We start from the raw sequence: 26,207 nt of genomic DNA on the forward strand, positions 1-26,207 counted from the left end.
GGGCCCCTCCCCTCACCGGTCGTTGAGCTGGTCCTCGGTGCCCGGCAGCGGGTGCACCACGAAGTGGATCGAGGTCATGTTCCGCGCCGGTGCCCCCTCGGCGGCGGCGGCGGCGGCGGGAGGCGGGCGGGCGGGGGCCGGGCACACAATGGGGGCGGCGGGGGAGGGGGCTCTCGGCCTCCGTCCCTCCCCCCGGGTGGTTCGCGGCCGCCCGGCGGAGTCTCGGGCTCTCGGCGGCCGCGGCGCTGCGGGCGCGGGGCGGGGCGGAACGGCCGCAACGGCGGCGCTCGGAGCTGGGCCCGCGCCGCGCTCACGCACGCGCCGCCATCTTGGCTTCCAGCGGGCCCTTCTCCCTCCCCCCTCCCCCGCCCTCCGTGCGCCGCGACAGGGAAGGGGCGGGGCTTGACCGGCGCGCGCGGCGGCGCGCGTGCAAGCCTCGTGCTGACTGGCGCGCGCGGCTCCCTCCCCTGCCACTAAGCGCGCCGCCGATTGGCCCGGTGCGTCGCCCTCGCGGCGGGGCGCGATGACGTCATTGCGCCAGCGGGACGTAAAGCACCACGTGCCTCCCCCCCACTCTCCCTTCCCCCCCCGCCCCAGTGCGGCTTCCCGGCGGGCGGCGCGCGCGGCTGCCCCTGAGGCGCTGGGCGGGAGCGGGGTGGGAGCGGAGTCGCTTCCCCTTGGCTGGGGCGGCTCCGGGGAGGAAGCGAGGGTGTGGATGTGTGAGGCCTCTGTGCTGTTCCCCAGGGGTGTCTTGTGGGGAGAGCACGGATTTCCCCCGATGCCCGCAGGTGCTTCAAACCCAGCGCCCCTCGGCACCCGCTTTTCACGGCCGGTGCTGGCTCTTGTCTTTTCCAGTTGCATTTCTGGTCAGTCCTTCCTGCAGCAGCCGGGATTTTTCACCATTTTTCAGGGAAGCTCACAGAATCGTAAGGGTTGGAAGGGACCTCTGGAGATCATCCAGTCCAGCCCCTCTGCCAAGGCAGGGTCATCTGGAGGAGGTGGCACAGGAACGTGTCCAGGTGGGTTTGGAATGCCTCCAGAAAGGGAGCGAGTTCCCTGGGCAGCCTGGTTCAGTGCTTTGCCACTCTCAGCGTAAAGCAGTTTTTCCTTATGTTGAGGTGGAACTTGTATTTCAGCTTACGGTCTTTAGTCCTCGTCCTACCGCTAGGTACCAGCAAACAGTCTGGCACCATCCTCTTGACACATTCCTTTAAAATATTTTTATATCTATTGATGCGGTCCCTTTTCAGGCTTCTCTTTCCTAGACTAACCACTAGGTTTGTGGTATATTGAATAAAAAGCTACCACGCTGTGAAACTCTCGGTGCCGCTGGCCTTGCATGCCTTCCCTCTGGACGGGATTCAGCTGAGCTGTTCCAAGAGATCACACCTTGCCAATGGAGCTGTTTTTAACAAATTAACATCTCAATGTACCGAAGGTTGAGTAGCAAAGTCAATAAAACAGCCATTTGTTTCTATAGAAACTAAACACTTTAGCAGGGATTGTACCAAGCTTTAATTTTGGTGTTGTTTTTTTTTTTTAAACTGGAATTTGCTGCTTTTGCAGCCTGCTCTTGCTTGTTTTCAGGAAATCAGAAATTTGGAAAACTGACTTGGAATATTTTAGCATGTGAGGAATGATGGTAATCACATGATATTGCTACCAAAAACCATCTAGAATCTAGTTCAATGAGTTAGAATTAATTTCTGAGTCTGTATATTCATAAACTGCAAAAATCTCAGTTTGTTCCCCTACCTTCAGACCATAAGGAACTTTGCAACTTCCCATCTTCCACTCCCTTTTCTTCCTAGGCTCTTTCTCCAGTACAGCTGAGAGGAGCTAATCCAAGAATCGGCTGATGCAGCTGCTTGCTGCCCAAAGATTTGGGGAGTCTGTGAAGGTTTTTTCCCAACTGTCATTAACGTGAGGAAATCTCACAGAGAGAAGAAATAGTCAGTTGATGCATTCCAGATTTCTTTTTCTGAGATGAAGCTTCCCCATATGTTCTGTTCTCAAGCGGCAGTGATACTCAAATGCCTTCAAGAATACAAATGAGTAATTTAGCTTATCCTGGAAGGAAAATACTAACAGGTTTCTGGAAATACACAAGGCATGGAATAGGACTCGTTCTGTTTAGCAGTGAGACAGTGCAGTAGCTGTGCTTTTAAAAACTAGTAGGTCCATGTTTACCTTTTTGCTTTTTTTTCCTGTTAGGATAGAGCTTAGAGTTTATGGATGATTTAGTTCTGTGTTTGATTGTACCTAAGTTTGTTAGGGTTTTTTGCCTTTTTGTTTTTTCCAACAGTCTTTATGCTTTCCCTGAAAATATTTGTGGTGTTTATCACAAAGAGAGACTCTTATGAGCTGTCTTGACCTCAGTTATTTTATCAGAATCACTTTTGTGTTTTGATAACCACCTGAAAAGCCTTGCTTCTCAATTTAATTTTTTTCCTAGACAAAAAAAGGAATATTTCCCTTTGTCACTCATTCCTCTTTTCCATTGAACAGTAGGAAGATGGGTCACGTGAATTCCTGCAGAGCCCTTGGGAATATTGACAAGAATTTTTGGTAGGTTTTGGGAAGTTTCTGATATTTATGTTTGCTTTTCTGTTCAAGTTGTAGTTCTCCAAAGCATTTACATTTCCAAATGCTTCGACTTGTTCATTGGAATTCTCTAAGGGGGTGGGCATAAAGAAGAGATTTCCATTACTCTTTTCCTTCCACCATTAACACACAGCCTTTAAAAGTTAATGGGTTATGGAAACCTGTTAGATACAGGAAAGGAGCTAGGAAAGCCCTAAAGGGGGGCACATCTGTTAGGCCTCAGTGGTCTGCTGCTGGCCATTTCCAAGCAATCCTTTGCTGTAGCTTTATTTACATTGTGTCTAAAGCCCCGTTTTAGCCATTGCTCATGGCTTTGCCAATGCAAACACTCAGCATGAGCAAAAATTTAAAAAAATTTTAAATGGATTCCACTGGAACTTGTGCTCAGAGCCAGAATAAACTTGAGTAGTGCAAATGTCAGTTCTTGTTCACACGAGGAGTTTACTCTGCTGTCTAAAATGGCAACTAAGCATAGGTGAGAGGACACAAGGCCAAGTGCTCAACTGACAATATTATTCTGAGACAAGTTTGGAATATGGAAGAAATTCCAGCTCAGGGATGTGAGGCTGCATCTTACTGCTTGACTTTTGCATTACCATTGAATGCCTGCCTTGGCTGGCCAGCCAGTTCTAAGAACTGATGCAGTTCTTAGAAGATAATTGTGGGGGTTACAGCTTGATGGCCCTTTGATTATCTGAATTTGACTTCAATTAGAATTGCTTTCTGCTTGCAGGACTGCTCATTCTTACAACTTGTATTTTTTAAGAACTTCACAATAGAAGATTTTTCCAAAGTCATCTCAATTGCCCCAATCTGTTGGATGGCAGCATCCAATACTGAAGTGGTATTTTAAAATTCATACTTGCCAAGTCATGAAAAAACCCCTTAAGAACCAAACCAGATTTTTCTTCTTTACAAAATGTATCTTTAAGTCAACATTGTATGTCTTGGCCTAAGAATTTGGCTGTCTACATTGCACAGCTCCTCCATGTGTAGATAGTGCTTTTTTCAGGTCTACAGGTAAAGGAGCAGCTTCTTTATGAAGGTGCAACTGTAAATACACCAACACCCAACCAGCAGAACAAGTTTCTTGCTGGTATATTTTCCATGCAAGAGTTTTGTCAGCTTAGGAATACCATAGAAAATAACTCCTGTGGGATCATTGCTGTCATGTCTGAAATTGAGTTTTGATGAGAGTCAGTGTTTCCTGAAGTCTTCGGACTGGTAGAAGCACATAGTTTGGTAAGAATCTCTGGAGGTCGTTTTATCCAGCTTCCTGCTCCACAAATGTTCAGTTCCAGTGGGTCAGGAACTTTAACATCAGAAAAAGCTTCTGAATAATATGCAGTGGGAGAAGTTTATTCCCAACTGCTTGCTACTCGGCAACTGCAAGCCTGGTGGATTACACAGAATTCTGTTAGTTCTGAAGGGAGGGGCCCTGCTAAAGATGGGAGGATTGGAGTAAGAGGACTGCAAGGGACTTTGCTCTGTAAACAGTGGGAGCAGATGCCAGCAGGTGTACCACAGGCAGCACTGTTTGCCGCTGATGGGACATGCAGAAGCCAGGGAGAAGGCCCTGAGTAGAAGTAAAGGCTTCAGGCAGTGAAGGAGAGCTCCAGAGGGCACTTTCCAGGCTGTTAACTCCAGATGTCAACCGAGATGACATCAGGCTGGCACCATAAGATTGTATTTTGCTCTGGAAGAAATGAGGCCAGCATTCCTGGAAATGTCAGGCAAGAATGCTGTGCAGAAAACTGCAGTTTCTAGATTGTTCCCAAGGCTGAAAAGATGTTCCTATAATGAGTAGCAAGTACATGGCAAGGTTTCCATCATCTTGTGCCACAAACTGAAGCAATGCAGGTCCCTCACTGCCTCTTCCCCTCCCTCTGTCTAGGTACAGTGTCTGAGTGGTTTCTTGGGGGCTGGGAACCTCAGGCTTTTAAACTACATCCTTGTGTTTTGCAACACAAGTTGCATAGTTTGCAAGTTAACACTAGAAATCAGACAATTCCATCTGAGGACTGCACTGCCAGCCATTTGCTTTCTGCTGTCCTGGGCAATGTTTTGTCATGCTCATGGCCCAAGTTGTCATAGACTGATTTTTTTTATACATTGCTGAAATTTCATGACAGCTGAAATTTCATCTTGATGTCAGATACTGAGTGTTTATAGTCTTCTTATTTTCTGACTTACACCTGGCTATCAAGTAAAGAGGTCACTGTAACAGAAAAATCATTTGTCTTTGCACAAAATGATGCTGGTGTTGTTTTATATTATGAAGTATTGCTTAAGGCCACAAAAGAGCAGGTAGCTTAGTAAGGTTCAGAGCTGATGAAAACTTATTTTCCACAGAACTTTTCTTACAGTGAGTTCTTCAGTGTCTAATAGTGCACACATTTCTCTCTACCCTGTGGATTCTTCAGCAACTAAAAAAAAAGTTAAACTCTGCTTTGATCTTTTTCTTTCCCCTAGCTGCAGTAGTAGGTGGTTCTCCTGCTGCCTCTCCAATGCTTGGGTCAGTTAAACTAACAAAGACCTCTGAGATCAGAAATTTGTGTCAAAATTTGGCTGAGACTCAGATACTCAGAAGTGATTATGGTGAGCTTTGACACAGCCTGCAGATACAACACTTGCTACTGGACTAAGTACATTTGTTTAAAATCAGGCAATACTGCAGGTGCCTGATCTCCCTTCTCTTCCCTTTTCTGATGTACTCTGCATTTCCTCTCTCATCTTTGCAGTGAGGGATTCCAGGGATAGAAATTAGGATTCTGCAAGGAATTTAGCCTATAAGAAAGCTGGAGAGGGACTTACTACAAAGGCACATTGTAATGGTTTTACACTAGAAGAGGGCAGATATAGATGAGCGATAAAGAAGAAATTATTCAGTGTGAAGGTGGTGATGCACTGGAGCAGGCTGCCCAGAGATGTGGATGCCCCATCCCCGGAAGTGTTGAAGGCCAGGCTGGATGGGGCTTTGAGTAGCCTGGTCTAGTGGAAGGTGTCTTTGCCCGTGGCAGGGAGGTTGGAACTAGATGATCTTTCATGTACCTTCCAACCCAAATAATTCAAGGAATCTATGATCTGTTTCTCCTTTCTTTACAGTAGTTTGCCTTCTCTGTTTAGGGGTGTTGGCACAACATGAGTGGGATCAAAGTGAGGTCTCTGCCAAGTGTTCGGTGTAGTTTGTAGATCCACCAGTACCTGGTAGACTGAGATTTTGACACTCACTTGACATTGCTCCTCACCATTGCTTCTTACTTGCATCTTTCTCTTCCAGCTCCCACAGAGACACTTCTGAGCATCTGCTCCTTCTGACTGCACATCCAGGACACCTTTTCTTGTCCAGGCACCACCACAAAGTTTACATGATCACTTTTTTATGTGTAGACCAGACCTGTCCCCTGATGAATGCAGCTGAGCATGACAAGAGGCACTCACCAGGCGTCCTGGGTGCTGTGCAGGAGCCAAGGAAGCAGAGGCTGTGGGCAGCCGCTTGTGTGACTGTCCCTGTAAGGTGGCATGGGCAGAGCTGGCATGCACAGTGTACGTGGTGGGTGTATCTCTGAGACTTTGTGTCACCCAGGCAGGTGTTCCTGTGCAGGCAGCTGTAAAACAGAGTTGTGCTCTTTTGTATCAGAGCAGCTTCCTGTAAGTTCCTGGTAAGGAAAGACAGAATTTGTTTGAACTTTAGCAACCTTGAAGGTGGGTATACATTCCTAGGGGGTTGTCTGGGTTCCCTGTGGAATTGCCTTCTTCTTACCTGTCTGCACGCAGTCAAGGGAGTCCAGGTGATTAACTAGGACAAGAAAAGGTTTTTTTATTTTCCTATTAGTTCCATTTGATTGGGTTAGCTACTCTTGTCTTAACCTTATTTACCTTCAAAAGTGGCAGTTTTGAAAAAAAAATCACCTTTATAAAATGTGCAGGTGAAATGCATTCCCAGCAACAGTTCTGTGTGCCCTTGATTCATGTACTGCCTTCTGAAATTATTGCAGAGTAAATTTTTTTCTGGCAGGGAAAGGAGTGGAGACCTTCCAGGTCAAAAGCAAGTGAATTATTCCATGGACTCCAGTGGGGCCAGGATTTACCTTTCAGCATATATACTTTCAGCCTACTTTTTAGCTGCTGTTTCTCTGTCATGAAATAGCCATTTGTCATGGATGGCTGTTTATAATATAGGAAGAAATGGTAGATAGTTCTTGGGTTTTAATTCCCCTTGAAAAAAATAGTAAAATTTAAACATTTCCAGAGAAGTCCAGTGTAGCAAAAAGCAGCGGGGTGCCAAGTGCCCAGCCATCCCCCTTTTGAGGGTGGTTTTGTTGGCCAGCTCTAGCTGTTCCTCATGGACTGAACATCTGTAGCTTCCCCAGAGATAATGATGCACTTTGGGAGTGGAGTTTTCCATTTGGTTTCACCCCAAAGGAGTTGTGTGTTCTCAGGCTGCTCCACAACATCAAACAGAAGATGGTGAGAGGAAGATGAGTTTCTAGCCCAAGCTGCTGATTTGAACAATAGCACAGGCACACTGAGAGAAAACTGAGCTGCTTGTGAAATAGCTCCAAAGCAGCCTCCCATTTACAGCTGGCACTTTAAGCAAACCAGAGGCTGTGTCATTTGAGAAGTGGCTCATAAGCAGTGGCTGTTCAGGAGAAATTTGGCCTGTGCAAAATGAGTGTACATAGAGGCTACAAATCCACCATCCCTTCTGAAATATCTCTTCCATGTTTCAGCAGTCGGAGGTTCCCATCAGGAGGTACAGGCAAAGTGTCAAACACAGCCCATTCCCTTTAAATGATGGGTTTTGCTTCCAGGGAAGATTGCACCTTCTGCTAAAAATCATGTGAGGTTTTTTTCTTCTTTGTTTTTCCCCTTTCAATCACTAAGGGCATTCGCATAGAACAGGATGGCTGTTTTTTACTGTTGTTCCATGTCCCTATAGTGTCTTCCCTAGATGAGAACACAGTTGCAGTGAGTCTTGCAACCAACCATGGAAGTGATTAAATGTCAAAAAAGTAGATGTTAGATTCATGTGAAGAGAGGCAGCTCTAACATCTGGGAGTCCCACGAAATAGGATTTTTATGGTGATGGAGCTTCAGTCCTGAGAGGCAGAAAAAAATTGCAATGGAGACAGTGGTCAATAGGAGATGCAGCACACGAAGACTGTGCTGGGAGCTGCTTTGGCAGTTAACATTTAGCTTCACTGAAACTAATGGAGGAAAGAAAATATGAATAAGTAGTCTGGAATGTTTTTCTTCCGTTGCAGTTAAGAGGAAAGGGACACAGTTAACTGATGGGTGAACATTTTATTGTGAATAACAGCAATTGCAACACTGTTGTATATGCCTGCATATGTGTTGGTGAAGGTATTTCTGTAGATAGGCAGGTAGTTGACATGAAACTGCAGGCAGATTTGCAAATTCAGAATTACTTGCTGCTTACTAAACATACAGGTAGTTTCACTTGCCTCTTGCTGTGAATTAAGACTAATTGGGGCTTAAATGTTTAATACTGTATGTTTACTTTGTCTAATTTTTTTTTAAAGTGTCAAGTAAAAGGTTTAGATATTGCAAAATGGGAAAGGAGAAAAAATATGGCCCTAAGTCATCTTTGAAACATTTTCATGAAAACTGTAATGCCACTAGAATCTGAAGGAGGGCAGTCAGTATATTATCACTTGCAGGAACTTCAAAGTTTGAATTTGGGTTATGAGCACCGGGCAAAAGAAAAACTGTATTAAACAAGCCACGTGGAAACTTGTTAGCATTTGACAGATCTGATCACTCAGAATTATGTACTTATAGTTGGCCTTTTCCCTCCTGTACATCTTGTACAACCTACCTAGACCCTGCTAAATTTGCCTGAAGTGTTCCCTGTCACCGTGCCTTCCAGCTGGCAGGGGAGCCCCTTGGCTGCTCTTCTGGGCAGAACGCCTGCTGAGCACACTGCTGGGGGGGAGCTGGTGTCCACTGGGAGATGTCTTCTTGTGTCACCCGGCTTTTGAGACTACAGAGGCAAGAGCACAAATACGTTAGTTTGGGATGTCCCATTTAGAAATGCTGTTCATTTTTAGTGCACGAGTTACAGGTTTTTGCTTGAGGAATGTGTAGAAGTTTATAGTATGTAAGAAGTTTATAGTATGACAGGAGTTCAAATAGGCTTCAGTCATAATGATAGGTGACTTATCCTCTTGGCTTCTTATTTCCTAGTATTTATTCTGCTGTTCTGATAAGCTATGATTTAAAACACACTGAAGTGCCAGTGCAGGCTAATAGCCCCTTCTCCTACACTGAAACACATCACTGAGAATAGAAGACACTATGCTTTGTATCTGTCTCCCAGGGTGAGGGAAAGAATGACTGAGAGGTATGGGGCTCTGCCCACAAAGACCACCTCACAGGCTGTCAGATGAATTTGGAGTGGGAATCAGATCCAGAAAACAGATACCTGAATTTAGGTGTCTAATCTCCCACACTAGGCAGTGGAGACTTAGTTATGGCAGTCAATGGAGCTGGGAATGTGATTCATCTGAGGAAACGTAGGTATCCATCCTCTGTTGAGCTGAATCCCTCCTGGCACTGGGACACTGAGCTCATACCAGTGTGTCGGCACCTCTGGGTACGCAGCTACAGCCTGGAAGCCCATCCGCGGTAAGGATGTGCTGATGACAGGGATTCAGTCTCCAATTGCTGCATTGTTTCTGCAGTTAAACGAGAGGGGCGGGCTGGACCCCCCCTCCCCCGGCAGACGCTGGAGCTGCAGAGCCCACTGCAGAGTTGGAGAGTCGGAGCGAGTGTAGGCAAGCTTCATCTCCTCTGTGAGGGGTGGGTGAGCGCATTAGACCTTATTTAGGTAGTCAATAAGGCTCAAGGCTGTGCAATAAACAACATCTCTGTTAAAATTATTTTTACAATCTCTGTTGTTGAGTTCAGACAAATAGACATAACCAAGCCTTCTTAGGATATGAAACATTAGTATCTACCACTTATGTCTGAAGCTATGTTTTAGATTTTATTTTCCAGACAAAAGAGTAATTTAAAATTATGCAAATGAGCTGCCAAAGCAAAGCATTATGCGGATTTGTGAGGCAGTCAGCAAAGTGTTAACCCTTGGTGCTGCAGCTCGCTGTGGAGGGAGCGCTGCTGCAGCAGCTCTGTGTGAATTCCTTCCAGCCCTTGTGCTCTTTAATTACAACGCTCCTGAGGCAGGGCCTGAGGTGTGAGGCTCAGCCCCTGCATACCCCCATTGCCAAGTGGATTTAGGTGGATGGAGGAGCTGTGTTTGCTGCATTGTTCACCTCACAGTCCTGCCCAGCACAAGCTGTACCCAAATCTGGCCTGGACATCTCAGAAAAGACAAGTGTTCTAACTGTCATCTGTGGTTTCATAAGGGTTGTTTCCAGAATATTTGAAGTGACTGTCATGGGAGAAGTATTAAATTGCTTTTCAAATGTCAGCAGTGCAGTAACACTTAAAAAAAAAAAAAATTACACTGTCAGCTATAAGTCCTCAAGCTTGCTGGGCTGGCTGGTGTACACAAGATGCACTAGCAGCCTTGACTTTCTGTAGAGGAAAGCTATTAAAAGAACTCCATGTTGTGCTAATTTGTGGATTCAATAGCTCATTATCCCACCCAGCTATAAGGTGGTGTTAATAACTCTCAGCCAGGAACAGATGGGTTTTGATAGAAATCCAAGGTCTGATCTGCTCTGGAAATTTGCCCTGATCTCTGCAACTGATGCCAACAGCTGACATAGCCATATTGGTGCAAGCACTAGTGCTGAGCAAGAAATCCAGTGTTTTATAGCAGTAAAGTTTGGCAAATGGCAAGAGCAGGCAAATCCCCAACATGCACAAGGATGTAAGTGCAGCTGATCTCTAATGGAGGTGCCTGATGCTGGGTTAAAATAGTGGCAGCCAAGCCTGGGAAAAGAGGGAGAGAGTTCACATTGGGCAGTTTTGGAAGGGCTGGGTTTGTGCCTCAGTCATGCCCGTGTGGGATGCCAGGCCCTGTGAGTATGGGATTTGTTCAGCATCAGGCAGGGATGGATCATGGTGAGGGCAGGAAGGAGTCTGGTTGCAGTATGGGGGGACTTGAATCCACATTTCCTCCTGCACTTCAGTTCATAGAATCATGCATAGTTGTTCATGGCTCTCTATGAGAGATCTCACAGAGCAGTGCAGGTTCCAAGGAAAATACCAACAATATGTATTTCTGTAGTGAGTTACTTCAGTCACAAACAATGTCTCAGTGCTGCTCCAGGACACACAGGTAATCTGGGTTTCTCTCTTGCACCATCTTACACCCAAACCCTTTAAAGTTTTCTCCACTCACCAAAATGCTTCCTCACTTTCTTTCTAGTTAAAGGTGTCATTTCAAGCTGCCTGTCAGAAGCTGCTTGTCTCAGCCAGTACACAATACTGAATAAACACTTCAATATGTTCAAACCTGGATGCTATTGGTAAATTTACAGGCTTGAGACCTACGGCCGTTTTTAAACTGGATACACATGCATGCACCCAAGGGTTAGCTCAGTTTAGCAACTTTGGTTTTGCTTGTTCTTAAGAGCATTTTTGGCTCAAAAATTTAATGTCTTTCACATATTTGGAAAGAGTTGTCCAAAGCACATGATCAACATCTGTTGGTTTCAATATGCCAGAAGAGCTATGTAAGAGATGCAGAGATCACAGAATACATTGCTGCTGTGTATATTTGTTTTTATATTTGTATTTTCTATTTTAAATTTGGAGTTTTCATATTGCTCAACAATTTAAGCCATGGGCTGATGGTCTGGTTAGTAAAAAAAAAGCATGAAACCCACCTCTATTGGTTCAGGTTTTGTTAGTTTTGGAGGAAAAGGATATAAGGATAAAAAGCTGAAATGGATATAAATCAGACACTGCTGCTGTACTGCCAATGCCTGGCCAGCTTAAAAGAACTAAACTGGTTTTAATGGGCAGAAACACTGTTTTATGATGGCAAACAACAGAATTGAGCACAAAGGCTATGGAAGGAAGTTGCTAGGAAACCTCTACAGTGCTCTGGCAAAGTTTTGAAGTGCAGGCACCTATAAGAGAGTTGTCACCACCTGCCAGCCTGGGCATTTCCTAAAAACAGGGGTGTAAAATTGTAGTACACATTGATTTCTATAAATGCAACACCAGGAAATGCCTTACAGCTCATTTTAAATCAGTGCAGCTTCAGGGGACTGTAAGCTGTTCCCAGAGCCATCCCTGAAGACTTAACACTAAGGTCCTGTCCACAGTAATGCTGAAGCCCTGACTTCTGTGTCCAGGCAAGGTCTGCCCAGACTGCACTCATCTTAATTAGGTTCTTAGCAAAGATCTTTGCTTCTGTGAGCTGTAACCTTGCTCATGCTGAGATTTCAATAAGGTAAACTGTAAGCTGGACTAGCCCTCTGCAGGCACAGCCATGGGGGTCTCTTCTCTTTTGCACTGAGCCACAGGGTGGTTTTGCCAGCAGTGATTTCCTGCAGGTGTGCTGCCACCTCAGGTGGGTTCTCTGCATGGGGATGCTTCAGAAAGTTGAGGTGCATCAATCAAAAATGTTACAACTGCCGGTCCACAATGTCAGCGTGCATATGTTAAAACCCCAATTTCTGTACCAAGTAGTTGTAATTATGATATCTTAATGATGATATCTTAATCCTTTTAACACTTGATTTCTTTTGTATGGCTACTTCATAGTTTAACCATTTAAGCCCATTTCTATGAGGAAACTGGTAGGTGAAAGATTGGGGAATCACCAGGGACCATGTTTTTCTTTCATCATGAAGTCATCTATCAGTGCAGCTCATGGCTGGGATTAAGACAAGCAATGTCTATCAGGGGTTGCTAGGATTGCTTGTCTACACGCTTCCTTGGTAACTTTTTGCAAAAATGGGCAATGTGAGGTACAGTGATGGAGGAATGGCTGCTGTGAGCACAACGAACAGAGCTGTGAAATTTCTAGTCTGTGAAATTCCCTTTGTGTGGGAACCCCCTGAAGGTGTGTCACCAACAAACTCCTGCTTGCCATCACCCGTCCTTGTTACATCATTCATTCTGCACTCTCCCTCCCCACCTGGTAAAATGACCCATCATGCTAAAAGCCATTAGCACTCAGAAGGTGGACAAGGGGATCTCCTGGTCCTTCAAAGATAAGCAATAAATTAAGAGAAATATGAAATACATGTTAAACCTGAGGATACTCCTTTAAAGAAAGATTCCTTTTATAAAGATGCGGTTCACTCCATAACAAAGAAGACACTCCAGAGGTGTGATGCTGGTATGCAATACTGATACATGAAGTATGGCTTTTACAGGATTTTCCATTCTGGTTTATCTAGTCTGTTGACACATGAAAAGATCCAGATCTTCAGTTTAACTTAAAAAACCCCAAACCTCTTAGGAAATCCTTTTTTACACAACATATAATTAATATATGGAATCAGCACTGGATATTCGTGACAGGTTTAGACTAGCTCTGCACTTCTAGCAGCCTTTCTGAGCTGTGTCCATGTGAGTTGCTGTGGGAGGGAGGGCTCCAAAACAGTCTGTAAAGGCAGGAACTCAGCTGTTAATTTAAAGAAAAGCCTTTAGTTTCTGGAGCAAGGAAATATGCAAGAGCTATAGCAACATCTGGAGCTTTCTTAGTTCAAAGAAGTTTTTTCTGCACTTCAGAAAGGATTATGTGCATGCACAGAAAGCACTTCCAGTGGTGTTGCTGGAGTAAGATCACATCCAAGACACTCAGATTACACACTTTGTGACTGAGAAAGCAGCACCCACATCGCATGCTCTTACAGCGGTGATGTCCACACCTGAGCGAGTTCCCTTCACCTTCCTTATGGCAAGTGAGGAGAAACAGGGACCCAATGAACTCAGCTGTATAGTTGCTGATAGGAGTAGCCACGTCCTAGCAGCACCTCTCTCCTTTGTTGACTGCAGAGAAAATTTAGAGGGGATGGGTTTGCTGTAGGTTTGAAGAGGTTTAAAGAGAATGAAGCCCATCAAGGTGCCTGCTGACTGCAGCTGGGTATCCATCTGCTTTCCCTGCTCTGAAGGCAGAGCCACCCCAGATGGGATGCTGGGAGACTTGCAGGTTCCACATGGTGCTGGATGACTGAAGCAGGCGCCTCTTGCAGCTGTCCATCCTGCCCCTTTGGTAGGCACAGTTGCCCCAAAGCAAGGATGTGCTCCTCCCATGAATCATCTCCTCAGCCACACAAGTCAATGTGTCACTACATCCCTGTGCTTGCCACAGCCACGGGCCTAAGACTGATGCAGAGCAGACAGGACCTGGGCAGGTCTTGCTCAGATACAGGGCAGCTGAGTAGTGAGGAGAAACAGGAAAGGCAAGTTCAAATGCAGGTGTGACACAAAGGAAAAGGTGACGTAGTAACCCCAAGCCAGTAGGCACAGCCCCATGCAGCCCATGGTGTCCACTGGGCTCCTCACATCAGGATATACAATGGCACCGTATCTCCAGAAGGAAATGAGAAGGGGTCTTCCCCAAAGTATCCAGCACAGGCAGGACTGTTAGAGGCAAGATTCCAGAGCAAACCTAAGCCTTGCTCATCACCACAACATCCTTGTGCACAGGCAATTGCCTCTTCCAAAGCGGCAGCCCTCACAGACCTGAGCCTGGGAGGTGCAAAGCGTCTGGGCCATCTCAGAGATCAATGCTTCTGAAATATGGTGTGATTGTTGCGGTTCATCAAAGCACAGGCTTAACTTTAAACTCCTCAGTCATACAGGTAGTTACTGTCTGACCCTGTCTCACACCCTAACAGTGTTGCCAAAGGAGGAAGGAAAGAACTGAAATTTTACACGGTGACATACAGAGTGATTCATAATTCTTCTAAAATGAAGATGGTGTGGACGTTTTTGTCAGGTCTTTGATCCCTTTCAAAAATAGAACCCCCTGGATGTGGTTAGAGAGGGCTCATGCTGTGATCTGGAGTTTTTGTAATCACTGCTGACTGGAACTACCTGTCAGTCTGATTTGTGCATTTTTCCAGTCTGTTTTATAGTACAGTCAAATTGCTGTTCCCACATTGTAAGAGATACTTCACAAGTTTCTTGGGAGAGGACACCAAGCTCCAAGGCTAATTAATTTTTTCTCTCAAAAAATAATTTTTCCATTTTTTCTTCTTAAACTATTTTATTTTATAATTACTGACAGAGGCTTAAAATTGATTCAAACAAACCTTGGGTAATCTCCAGGTGTTCCCCAAACTGGAAACCAGCAATTGAAAAGAGAAAAAAATAGAATAAAAGAAAAATTAGTACATTGAGGAACTTCTTATTTCATAATATTTAAGTGGTGAAACATCTCTTGTAGAGTGGCATGTCCAGGCAGATGTTCACATCCGTGTGAGTGGCCCTAAACCACTGCAGGAACAAGACAATAGAAGCCCTTCGATTTTAGCCACCAGCCTTATTTACCTCTGCTCCGAGGACACTGTAGATAAAACCTGTGAGACCCTAGGATAGACTTACTGAAGAAAGTAAGGCTGGCACACCTGTTTCACCATGCTGAGTGCCATGAGCTAGGACCTGTAAGCTCACAGCTAATTCTTCTGGGCCACTGCTGTTGCTGCACCTTTCCAGGGAGATCCACAGTGCAAACAAGAACTGCTCATCCTCCTTTAAACAGGGAAGAATGAAAAGGAGGGCAAAATTAGGATTGGTATTTTCTTGTCATCATTAGAGCTCATGCCTTGTTCCATCTGTATGGAGAAAAGCTGTCACAGAAATGATGGGAGGCTGGTGGTGGGACCTGACTGCCAAAGGATGGCACTGCTAGTAGCCTGGAGTGTACAGCTGATGTTGATGAGCAGCATAAATTTAATTGGTAACTCATTTCTTATTAAAACTGACAATTTTTTTGTCTTCCTAGCAGAACAGACAGGAGCGGAAATGTTTCACAAAATCACTGATTTACTGAAACTTTGCAGCATTATCAAGCACTTTTAATCCTTTTAGATTTTATATGAATCCCATAAAACGTCCAAACAGTAGGATGTAAACAAAGGACTTCAATAAGCTTAATTTTGATATTTCTATTATGTTCCAAATTTAGAATGAAAGGAAGTGTGAAATAATCAACTTTCCCAAGAAAATGTGACATCTCACACAGTTCTAACCATTCTTGCAAAAGTCTCAAGGAGTCCAGTGATCTCTACTGATGGACCAGTCTCCTCCTGCACTCAGTGATGCTACAAAACGTCCAACACACCTGCCACAAAGGGAATTCTTATTCACATCCTGTTGGATGCTCAGGGTCACCTTCCAGGGCAGCAGCGCCAACTGCCAATACCATCTTTTGGGGAAGTACTTTCTGCAGTGCACTGATAGAAATGTAGAGGTCTTCTCTTACTGCTCAAGTAGGCTGGACACATCTCTGACAAGTGGGTAAGCCTTACCTTCATCCTTTAGAAGAGAAAACAAAAGGCACATGCAAGCTATTTTCTGTTGAAGAGAACATGGATGTTGAAGAAATGAAAGAGTTCTTGTTAAAAGAGAGCTCTCTCATACTGCACTAGCACATTGATTTCTACTGCAGCAAAGCTGAATTTCATCTGTAGAGGACTCTCCTGGACAGAAGCAGATGTAAGACTATTAACTAATGACATAGAATGCACATTTTTGTAGCAAATAACATTTTGTTTGCACTTGGGTGGACAAGGTACCTACAGTGGAAGAACAAGACCCAGCAGATACCTTACACCCTGAACTGCACAGGCACCAGTGGCTCTTGGCCCTTGTTCTCACATGGGGGTTTTTTTGTACCTGGGGCATTGTGCACAGTTGGCTAATACCACCTATCTTGTTCATCCACCTGAGAACTGGAAAGCACAAATAATGATCATTTTCAGCTACTCCACAATTTACATCTCTTCTGGGTGCTCAGTTAGCTGAGCTATTTGTACTAAATGGGAACAGTAGAATACAGTAATGTTGGCTGAAAACAAAAGCTGAAGCAAGGGGATTTTCAGAGCAGCTTTAGGGCCTGAAAACTGCTGCAGTCCTCCTGGTTTTGCTACAGAAAGGTGATGTGAAGTCCTGGAAATGACTCTGGTTGTGACAGAGACAAAAAACTTTCAATTTATCAGCAGGCTACTCTCTTCAAGCATTGCAGCAGCTTTCAGATACTACCTTTGGGAAGAGCGACTGGCTTGATGGAGGGAGTGAGGAGCTCTCCCATAGCATTACCCACTCCAAACATGCAGGATGGCAAGCAGCTGCTGCAAGCCCAGGCAGTCTGCACTGCCTCACCAGTGCAGGAGCAATGGCAGGGGTGGCTGAGCCAGGCCAGGCCCTCACGTGAATTAGCACCACTGACATTCCATGACAGGCACAACACGGGCTTTTGCTCTCCACAGCATGGTGCTACAGGATGTTTTGGTCAAGATCCTGTGTACACATGGGATAAAGCATCTTTAGCAACAATGCTGGTACCATAGTGCCCTGAAGTATGCTGGGGAAAGACCTGTCACTACTTTAATTACATTCAAACATGCCGAACTAGAGTGAATAATACTATGGGCAGGTCAGGAATTTATTAACTAGTTTGCTGTGAAAGGGAAAGGTACCATTCCTTTTCTTCCACCTGGCCTGTTTAGACCAGACCTTGTTAGGAAGAAGGACATTTATTCACTTAGGTGTAAGAAAATATGGTCCTGCCTCTCAGATCGTCACCACTATGTGCCAGTGGGAGAGCAGGAGTGGGAGAGAGCCCAGGATAATGAAGGAACATTATTTGGCAGGAAGACATGTTAGAGCAGCGCTAGGAAAACAAGGAAAAGACAACTCTTTTAAAGCTGACGTAGTATCAGTGTGTCTGAGCAGCAGCTTGAGGAATCAGTGCAAAATATTTGATGAATTATTTAAATTTGCATTGAAGGAATTAAATTGCTCCATTATGAATTTCAAGTGGAGAAACAATTCCTTGAAGAAAGATATAAAAAGCAGTTATTGATGTAACATGAATATTTTTTCTATGAAGGTTAAAGAGTATTAAGTATGTTGGTGAAACCAAGAGAATATCAAAGGATGTCTCATTTACATAAACAGTGTGTTGGCAATCCATCCCCAGGAGTTAATTCCACAGGTTTATATGGGAAGTCAATGCCACTCCAAGGAGCAGGAGGCTGAGCTGCAGCCTGGCACCCTGGGTCTGCTCCAAGCCTTTCAGCGATACTTGGCTGGACACATAGGTGCACAGTTACATGGCTAATTACTTCCATTCCATATGGAAATTAGAAGAGGAGAAAATGATCATTATTATCCGTTTGAGCATGGTTACCTGGTGCAGTGTGTGGCTGCAGTGCTCTGTATGCAGTTGCACTCTCAGTTAAACAACACGTGTCTTTCTGTCTCAGGGTTAGTTCAGTCTCAGCTTAAAGTCATATTCTCACACCCCACTTAAGAAGGCGACTGGGGTGTTAAGAGATTCTGGCTGATACCTATAAATCAGTGCTTCAGACACTGTCAAAACCTGCTAGGTCTGAAAATACGTTGACCACACTCTGAGTTGATCTGTAGTTGCTGAACTTGATCTGTTCTTGCTCTAAAGAGACCATGAGAAACCTTGAAATAATGGTTAATTCAGGCATTGTGTTTGAAAGGGGAAAGAAGACAGCAGTGCTTCCAGCCCTGGGAGTTAGATTTTGGGATTCTGGAGGTTTAGGGTTGGTTTTTTGTTTGGTGGGGCTTTGGGGGGTGTTTTTGGGGGTTTTTTTAGGGGCTTTTTTTTGAGTTTCAAATCATATGTAGTATCTTCAAGTCCATCTCTGTGGACTCCCCTGACAATTCAGTGGACTCTGTGGACTCAGTGGACTCTGAGCGAAGAGGTCCCTGGCTCCACACTGTGGACAAGGGGAGACAGTCACACCTGACAGTAAGCAATGAAGGACATCTTCCAGTTTCCATCTCTATTCTGCTTTTACATTTTAGGAGCTTCCCAGCTTCATGGGTATCAGGAAGACCTTGACAGCCAGGGATGCTTAAGGAGCCAAAGAACTATACTGTGTTTGACTTGTCTGTGTTGAGATGTTGTTTGAGGTCACTGTGGGAGTGGGTTCAAGACAACCTGTGAGACTGACAAGGGCTGGATCAGACATGGATGCTGTAGCACATGCACTCCTTCATCCTCCTCATGCCAGGTCAGAGCTGGCTGTGCAGACTCCCCAGGACTGCAGCAGACATGAAACAGGAGGATTTCCTATTCCATGGTGTAGTGGTTTGGTCCAAAATACTCATTACTGTTTACCTTCTGTGAGATAAGAATTAGGAGAAACGCAAAGCAGGCACCAACTTTGAAAGAATATAAAGAAGTTTATTAACAGACCTAAAAGAAGGAAAAAAAATTATACCACACCTTCAGAACTCTTCTCCTCCCCCACCTTCCTCCCTTCTCCCACTGACAATATAAAAAGACAACCCTTAAGATGTCCAGTCTGTTTACCACTTCCATAATCTTGCTCAGTCCATTTAGAAGGAGAAGTCTCTTCTTGCTCGTGCTATGAAATGATTATCACAACGAGACAGCCGCCCACTTCCAAATAACTCTGTTCAGTCCATTTAGGAAGAGGAGTCTCTCTGCTCCCCATGTGAGTCCCTTCCCCCGACTTGCCGCTTTTCCCACAACTGCTTTCGAGGGTCCACTCTTGAAGGTTTTTGGGGTGCAATTTTAAGGTTGAGCCGTTCAGAAACAAAAGTTCTCTTCACCCATCTCTGGGAGCATTTCATCTCTAAGAACAGAGGCCCTTCTCCTTCCCTGGGAGCAAAGGGTCTTCCTCATCTTCATCGTTAGGACTATCTCTGGGAGCATCTCTAGGAACTGAGGTTTTCTCCTTTTCCATTTGGAGCAAAAGTCCTCATCTGGTCCATCTCTCCCTGTCCAAACTTCTCATTAAATTACAGCTGCGTCAGCATCTGCCTATCTCAGCGCAGGTGCTTTTGCTTACGAGTTGAACACTCCACCCCCCATATCTTTATGAAATTACAACGGGTACTCTGATATATCATAGCTTCACAACGGAATTTCAGGTTTAAGCATCTCCTCTTTCTCTCCCCTCAGGTTTTCAGCTCTTCAGAGCAATAAAAGGGTTAATCTCACCTCGGCCTTACAGCTGGAATGTGGCTTATCGAACTGGAGAGTGGGGAGAGCCCAGCCGCTCCCGCTTCCCACAGCAAGGCAGTGGGGAGGGGGGGGTGTCCCACGGATGGAGCAGGTCCATCGGCTCCAGGACGGCCGTGGCCCGGCCCGGCCTGGCACGGGGCCCGCGGCCACCTGTCCCAGCACCGGAAATGAGAGAGAGCTGTGGGGGGTTTGTCTATTCTTAAGTGTGTATCACAGAGACGGTCACAATTTTAAGTGGCTTAAAGAATTGTCCATATTCAAACTGGCCATCTGATAGGTTCTATCAGGTCGTACAAAAAGCTGTAGGAAGAACATCACTTCTGAGCCTGTGCTTACTAACCTATGACCTATAACCTATGACTAACCTAAGTAAAGACAATTTCAAAACAGAACTTGCAAGTTAGGCTTAGTAGTGGACTCACTTCAAACATGTTTCATTGCCTGGTCTTAGCAGAAGTCAAAATTCACCTTGGCTTCACTGAGCAGAGACCTGCTTAAGCTGAAGCCTTCATCATACCACAGCGGTGTTAGCCTGCTGATTCTCCATGTCCCAGTAACATGCAGCATCCACGTCTCAGCATACCACCAGCAGCTCCACATTGCATTTACAGCACCAGCTGACTTGCAGTGAAGGAGAAACACTAAGAGATCCTCTGTACCAGAGGGAGTACTGGAACTACCCCATCAGCAGGTACAGTAACACACTGTGTGACAGAAGTCCCTCCTTCCCCTAGGGAAACAGAGCTGAGTTGGTTCTTGAAATGACAGACCACACCTTCAAGGTGGAGTCAATCTGTACTCAAAACAATTCTTATCCATCCATCTACATTCTAAGAAGTGTTTGGTGCCCCTTTCAAGTGGGGCCAGCTAGGCAGACCTACAGAAATGTGAGTGCCACTTCCCTGTGTCTCAGAATCACCAGCTCTACAGTGGTGACATTGGCCAAGTCACATGCACGAGGCTGATTATTCCTCCAGTGTGGGCCCGTAATTACCCATCCATGCCCTGAAGGGCAGGCAAGCTCTTCCGCAGCTCACAGGAAATAATTACGGAGCAGCTCACCTTCCTGCAGCACAAAACTCTTCCTGATACATCCCAGAGGCACCAGCACCATTACTCATAGTGGGTGACGTTTCCCAGCCTGATTCTCATGTCCTACCACAGCCATCCATCCCACTCCCATCTGGGGCTGGTGCAGCCCAGGACAGCACGGTGATGCAGGGGAGTTGGGGAGGAAGTGGAGGACATGGCTCTGGCTGTGGGAAGCAGCCTATCAAGAAATGCTTGTTTAACACACGGTAGATCAGCCTGCCTCAGGAGTGAGCTGTTTCTGTAAATCACATAGCTTCTTGTGAGCCAGGAGCCCAACCCTTTATTACAGAGTTGCATATTTTCAGAAATCGCTGTAATTAAGGGATTTTTATTGTTAACATTTGTTGGTTTTCATGTACCAGCCTGAGGTGGGATCTGACTCCTTAGAACTATTAAGTGCATGGGTTTCTGTGTGGTACCAGCACCCAAAGGGAGTGAAAGCGTGGAAAGGGATACCAAGCAACCCATCCTCGTTTGCCAAGAGAGACAGATCAGTCCTTCTCTGAATGCTTTTGAGGTCCCCTTTCCTAAAAATGACATCCACAGACTGTGGGGGCACTACTGGAAATGATCATGTATGGCTGAGAATGCTGAAATTTGTAATACTCAGCTGCTGTAATCTGCAAACAGTGCTAAGTGGTAGAAAGAGGCAGCAACCACCTTCCAAAGCTGTTTCCACGTACATGCAATCAAGAGAGTCACTTGTCAGCCACAGCAGGTGCCCACTTCTGCTCAGCCCCTAGGAAGTCACACTGAGGATGATCGCCATGCAGATCTTTATAGAAATTTCATAAAATATAAGAAGAAAAATAATTGAGTTGTCTAGTCTGGCTACCCATCCACCTCTTATAAGTGCAAAGTGAACAATTTGCAGCAGAAGACCAAAAGTTTAAAGTGTGTGGGGGTAACTAAAAACAGCAACAGAAGCATGAAAAAAGCTCTTTACCAGCATATAATTATTGCTTAGCTGCTGTAGTAATGGGAAACAAGGCTACAAATTACTTTCAGAGCTCTATATTTCCATTGTTTTAATAACTACAGCCCATTTTTCGGAGCATTACAAAAACATCCTGCCTGCAGATAGACTTTTATGCTTTTTAAACACTGATTGTAAACCTAAGTGCAGATATGTGGTTGGTGTGAGAGTGCCCCTGGGGATGAGCAGCTCCACACAGGGGTGTTTTGGGAAGTCTCTGTAAACCGGTGTTGCCACCACTGGATTAATTAATTCCATAGTGGGCACTTGCTGACACGGTGTTTCATCCTACTGCAGGATTTCCTGGGAGGTTTTGGGACACAGTAAGACAAGGCAAAGCACACACTGTTCCCAAGGCATGGCAATGCACAGCAAGAGCATTGCTGGATACTGTGCTTCTGCCTGTGATGATGGAATGGGAAAGGGGGCAGCGGAGGAGAGCAGAGCTTGGCAAGTACCTGCTTGGTTGATTTGTGTCCACGCAAACCTATTTATCCTACGTACGGTATGTGGTGATGCCCTCCAAGGTTATTTTGCATGCAGGTCCCTCTGCTCAGTATTCTGCTCACAGACCATGCTGATGCTCTCCTGTTTTGGGGACAATCTCCCTGGATGACCATGTGTGCGGGGAAAAGTTCACATCCCTTTCTATAAAGATGCATCCCAAAGGAGGCAGTAACCTACGGGCCCCCCTGCCTGTAGACTCTCCTCACACTCCTGTGGGACACATGAAAAATCCTCAACCCCCAGTTTCATGTGCCAGGAAGGTTTAGTGTCAAATTATTTTGAGCTGTTGCTTTCCCTGCAGAAATTCTGTTTTGATACGCACCCTTATGTTCAGCATCTTTGCTTTGTAGTGGATCCTGCAGTCCCTACTTGTGTACCAGAGGGAAGATTATGCTCAATGCTCAGTTCAGGTGATCTGCTCCAGACCTCATCTCTCCAGACTGGGCTTGGCAAACAAAACCCTCTCAGGGAAATAAAGGGTTCAGATTCACCAGGCAAGAGAGACCTCCTGAAGGACTCTTTCGTGTAGAGCTGAAGAGAATAGAGAGTGTCAGAGTTTTAAAGACAAAGTAGTGCCATCAGAGAGGTGTACAGACTCCGTACAGGAAGGACCCTTTCTCTTGTTGCCAGCCTTTGAATTCAGCTTTTAAATAAAAGATTGGTCTTCAGACCAAAAAAGTGATGCCTTTTATGAGTAATAAAGCAAAAAGCAATTTATTTTTTTTAATGGATGAAACTACCATTCAATACAAAATAAGCTGGCTCTTTTGATTTATTGATAGGCCAAATTCATATTTCACCTTGGGAAAACAACACATCATCTGGCTTGCCACTGGGCACATGCCTGAGAGACAAGGGTGTTGGTGTTGCTGAGGCTGGGATTATCTCTTGTGTCACAGGCCAGTCTGAGGGAATATGTTTCATGTCTTGGGCTCCAGCACTCGTCAGAGGTGATGGGATGGAAGCTGGTGGTCAGTATCATTGTGGGGAGTTGTAGGCAGATATGCTGAAGCAATATTGCGTATGAAACTGCATGCAAGTCAAGCTCCCCATGGCCCATGGCTCTTCTGCCTGGCCACTGTGCACATATCCCTGCCATGTCCAGCCCCCAGCATGTCCTTCTGCAATGGGCTCCCCTGGTCCATGGCTGGGAACTGCAGCAGGGGCTGCGGTTGTGCATGGACCCGGCTGTGGTTCCCATGGTGACCGCAGAACTCTGGTGTCCTGGACCCGTGATGTCATAAGGTGCCTGCTAGAAGGCTGCAGGAACACCTGCAGCTCTGCTCCACGCTCACCACCAGATGAAACTCTCAGGGCATTGGAGTTTACTCCTGCCCTGACACACTTGCAGCGTGAAAATGTCAGCGCACTGTCACTTTCAGGAAGACACCATGCAGAACCTGAGGCAGATGCAGCGGCAGATGAGGCTGCTGGACATGCGCCTGCATCTGCTCCGTGAGAAGCTGTGTTCATGCCGCCTGCACAGGCTGGCCCATCACCGCTGCTGCCTGCACCTGCCCGACTGCCGCTGCTTGGGGAGAAGGGCCCTCGCTGCAAGGCTGGATATGGAGCGACGAATGGACAGGTAAGAGAGAGCTGGCTGCTTTCTACAGACATCAGCAACCTTTAGGGTAGGATAAAGGGAGGTTTGACATTGCTATCGGGAGCAAAGGTTGAAACAGAGAAGCAGGATGGGAGCAAAATAGCCATTTTGGAGAAATAAATTGAAAGGGATACGGAAGGTAAAGATTGTTCTCATGTTTTAATTCCAGACTGAGAAGAATTAGCATGATGTTGAACTCATGCCGTAGTCAAAGCCATTTGGCTTTGGTCGATGTGAAGGGTTTTGACCCCAGTGACGTCTCTGTGATTGTGAGAGACGGGAGGGTGACTGTGTCAGCGGAGCACAAGGAGGAGCACAACACCGCACTGGGAAAGACATGTAACTACAGAAAATTCATGAAGGAATTCAGCCTGCCGCCCGGGGTGGACGAGGACGAGGTGACCTACTCTGTGGAATCCAACAGCCTCATGAAGATTGAAGCGGCACCCAAGTGCTGCCCTCATCTCTGCGACTTCTGAGCTGCAGCAGGGTGCTGAAGCCAGGCACAGTCATTCCTCTGCCTCATGCCTTCTCCCCATCACATTTAGGTCTGTCCCAGTAACTGTGTGTCAGCAGCCTCTCTTACCTCTTCCACAAAAGAAGACAGCACTCTGACCAGATTGTGTGAGCCTCATTTTGAAGGGGTTTGGTGGGCAAAAAGGGATGTGCCATCAGGAAAACACAAAGATGGTTTTGGGCATACATGGCTGTGGTCACTTGCTGGGTACTGAAGGCAGGGCTAGAGGTGGTGGATTCAGGGCATACAATCTCATGGATTTTAATGGCTGAGAGGCACCACTTATGATCAGTCACATTTCTGTAAGGGCACTTCTCTCAATCCAACCTCTCTCATTTGAGCTCTAGGGTATTTCTAGGAAGAAAATCTTGATGATAAACACCTTGAGAGAAGGTGCCTTCTCTCAAAAAAATCAGGCTGTACTCTTTGTTCCCTTGGTTTGGTTCTTGCAGAGACTGCCTGGTTGGGAAAAGCTGTGGATGAAGGACAGAGAGCTTTTATTTAGAAGGTTTGGGATTAGGGTAGGACACTTGCCAGCTGAGATGGGGATCACAGCATTCCTGCTGAATCAATGGCCCCAAAATAATAAGAAAACATTTTTCATGTTGGGAGAGGGGGAGAATTGTCAGTATAATTTCTTGAAGGCAATTTTAACTTTGCTGCCCTGGCCTCAGCACTTGGGTATGCACTCCTATGGGAAGTAGCATTACCTCCCACTGCAAAAAGGCGTGACACAACAACATACCTGGTGCCTGCATTTACCAGCCACCCGGGCCAGCATCTTCCCAGGGAGCACCACCTGGTTCAGGCTTCATAAGCCCCTAGGGCTGGAGGGAAGAAGGTTGCCACCTCTTCATGTGATGCACTCCCCTGCAGCCGACTTTCCTAACAGGGAAACAGGGAACTCAATATTTTAGGTTGTGCTGGCACAGAATCTGATGTTCCCTAAGCTGCCAGGGGAGAGGGTGAGCAGCCTGTGGGCCGGTGCTGCGCAGGCATGCTGCACACTTGAAACCCTTCAGAGTGTAGTGTTGTCCCTGCCATTAGCCTGGCTGAGAAATGCGATTGGTTGCTGTCACACATGGGGACCCTGGCCCCTAAAGGACCCTTGCACCACTGGGTCAATATGCCCCAGTGCAGCCAAGGGGTCCCTGGTGCCAAGAGCTCCCACTCTCTGCTGCAGCAGGGAATATCACCCTGGAAACACGCCTAAAGAAAACAAAGCCAGTCCTTTATGTACAGCCTGCAAACAGACAACCCCACTTTCACAGTCTGCTTTCATCTTACAGAGGCGGTGAATCAGAGGGGACAGATTACAGAATAGTGAGTCCATGGCTGGGACCACCACAGCTGGGGGAGGCCCTCAGCTCCATCACCACCTGCTCCTCTCCTCTGGGTGGGAGCTCCTTCAGTCAAACATGTCACAAGCAGATCACTTGACAATCAGTTTAGCTTGGCTATAACCAGCTTGGTAATTTAACTGCGGTGCAAGACATTAACTGCTTCTGGGATATTTTCAGCATCCAGCTACCACTTAAAATAACACCTGTTAATAAATGTTAAACTTTATGGGCTTAGTGTGTAGCTGGGTCAGTATAGAACCATACAACCATGGAATAGTTTTGGTTTTAAGGGACTTTTTGAAGGTCATCTTGTCTAATGCCCCTACCATGATCAGGAACATCTTCCACAAGACCAGGCCTCTCAAATGCCCATCCAACCTGGCCTCTGGGCAATCTGTTACAGTGTCTCACCA

General features: G+C 45.9%; 2 protein-coding genes across 12 annotated transcripts in view; one reads left to right on the forward strand and one right to left on the reverse strand.

Annotated features, from left to right (window-relative positions):
- UBR5 (ubiquitin protein ligase E3 component n-recognin 5) overlaps positions 1-264 on the reverse strand; it is an 81,368-nt gene extending 81,104 nt beyond the window's left edge. For 7 of the 9 annotated variants that reach the window (XM_042036108.1, XM_042036109.1, XM_042036107.1 and 4 more), the window contains exon 1: positions 17-148. In XM_042036108.1, the coding sequence (XP_041892042.1) occupies positions 17-78 (62 nt within the window). In that variant the 5' untranslated portion in view covers positions 79-148. Of the gene's footprint in view, positions 1-16 lie in introns of all 9 variants that reach the window. The other 2 variants (XM_042036103.1, XM_042036111.1) reach the window with 2 other exon arrangements.
- On the forward strand, positions 1-24,549 carry ODF1 (outer dense fiber of sperm tails 1). 3 transcript variants are annotated; one of them, XM_042036116.1, is made up of 4 exons: positions 1-73; positions 22,122-22,329; positions 23,714-23,916; positions 24,104-24,549. In XM_042036116.1, the coding sequence occupies exons 2-4, from the start codon at positions 22,183-22,185 to the stop codon at positions 24,411-24,413; spliced, it is 660 nt and encodes a 219-aa protein (XP_041892050.1). In that variant the 5' UTR covers positions 1-73; positions 22,122-22,182; the 3' UTR covers positions 24,414-24,549. The 3 variants fall into 3 exon arrangements, with proteins under 3 accessions (XP_041892050.1, XP_041892049.1, XP_041892047.1); XM_042036115.1 differs by lacking the exon at positions 1-73 and adding an exon at positions 284-1,019; XM_042036113.1 differs by lacking the exon at positions 1-73 and adding an exon at positions 1,026-2,568.
- The last annotated feature ends 1,658 nt before the right edge of the window (positions 24,550-26,207 follow it).

This window comes from Corvus kubaryi, unplaced genomic scaffold (genome assembly GCF_017639235.1).
Source record: "Corvus kubaryi isolate FWS band 111438036 unplaced genomic scaffold, C.kubaryi_AGA036_p1.0 37385, whole genome shotgun sequence".
NCBI classification, from domain to species: domain Eukaryota; kingdom Metazoa; phylum Chordata; class Aves; order Passeriformes; family Corvidae; genus Corvus; species Corvus kubaryi.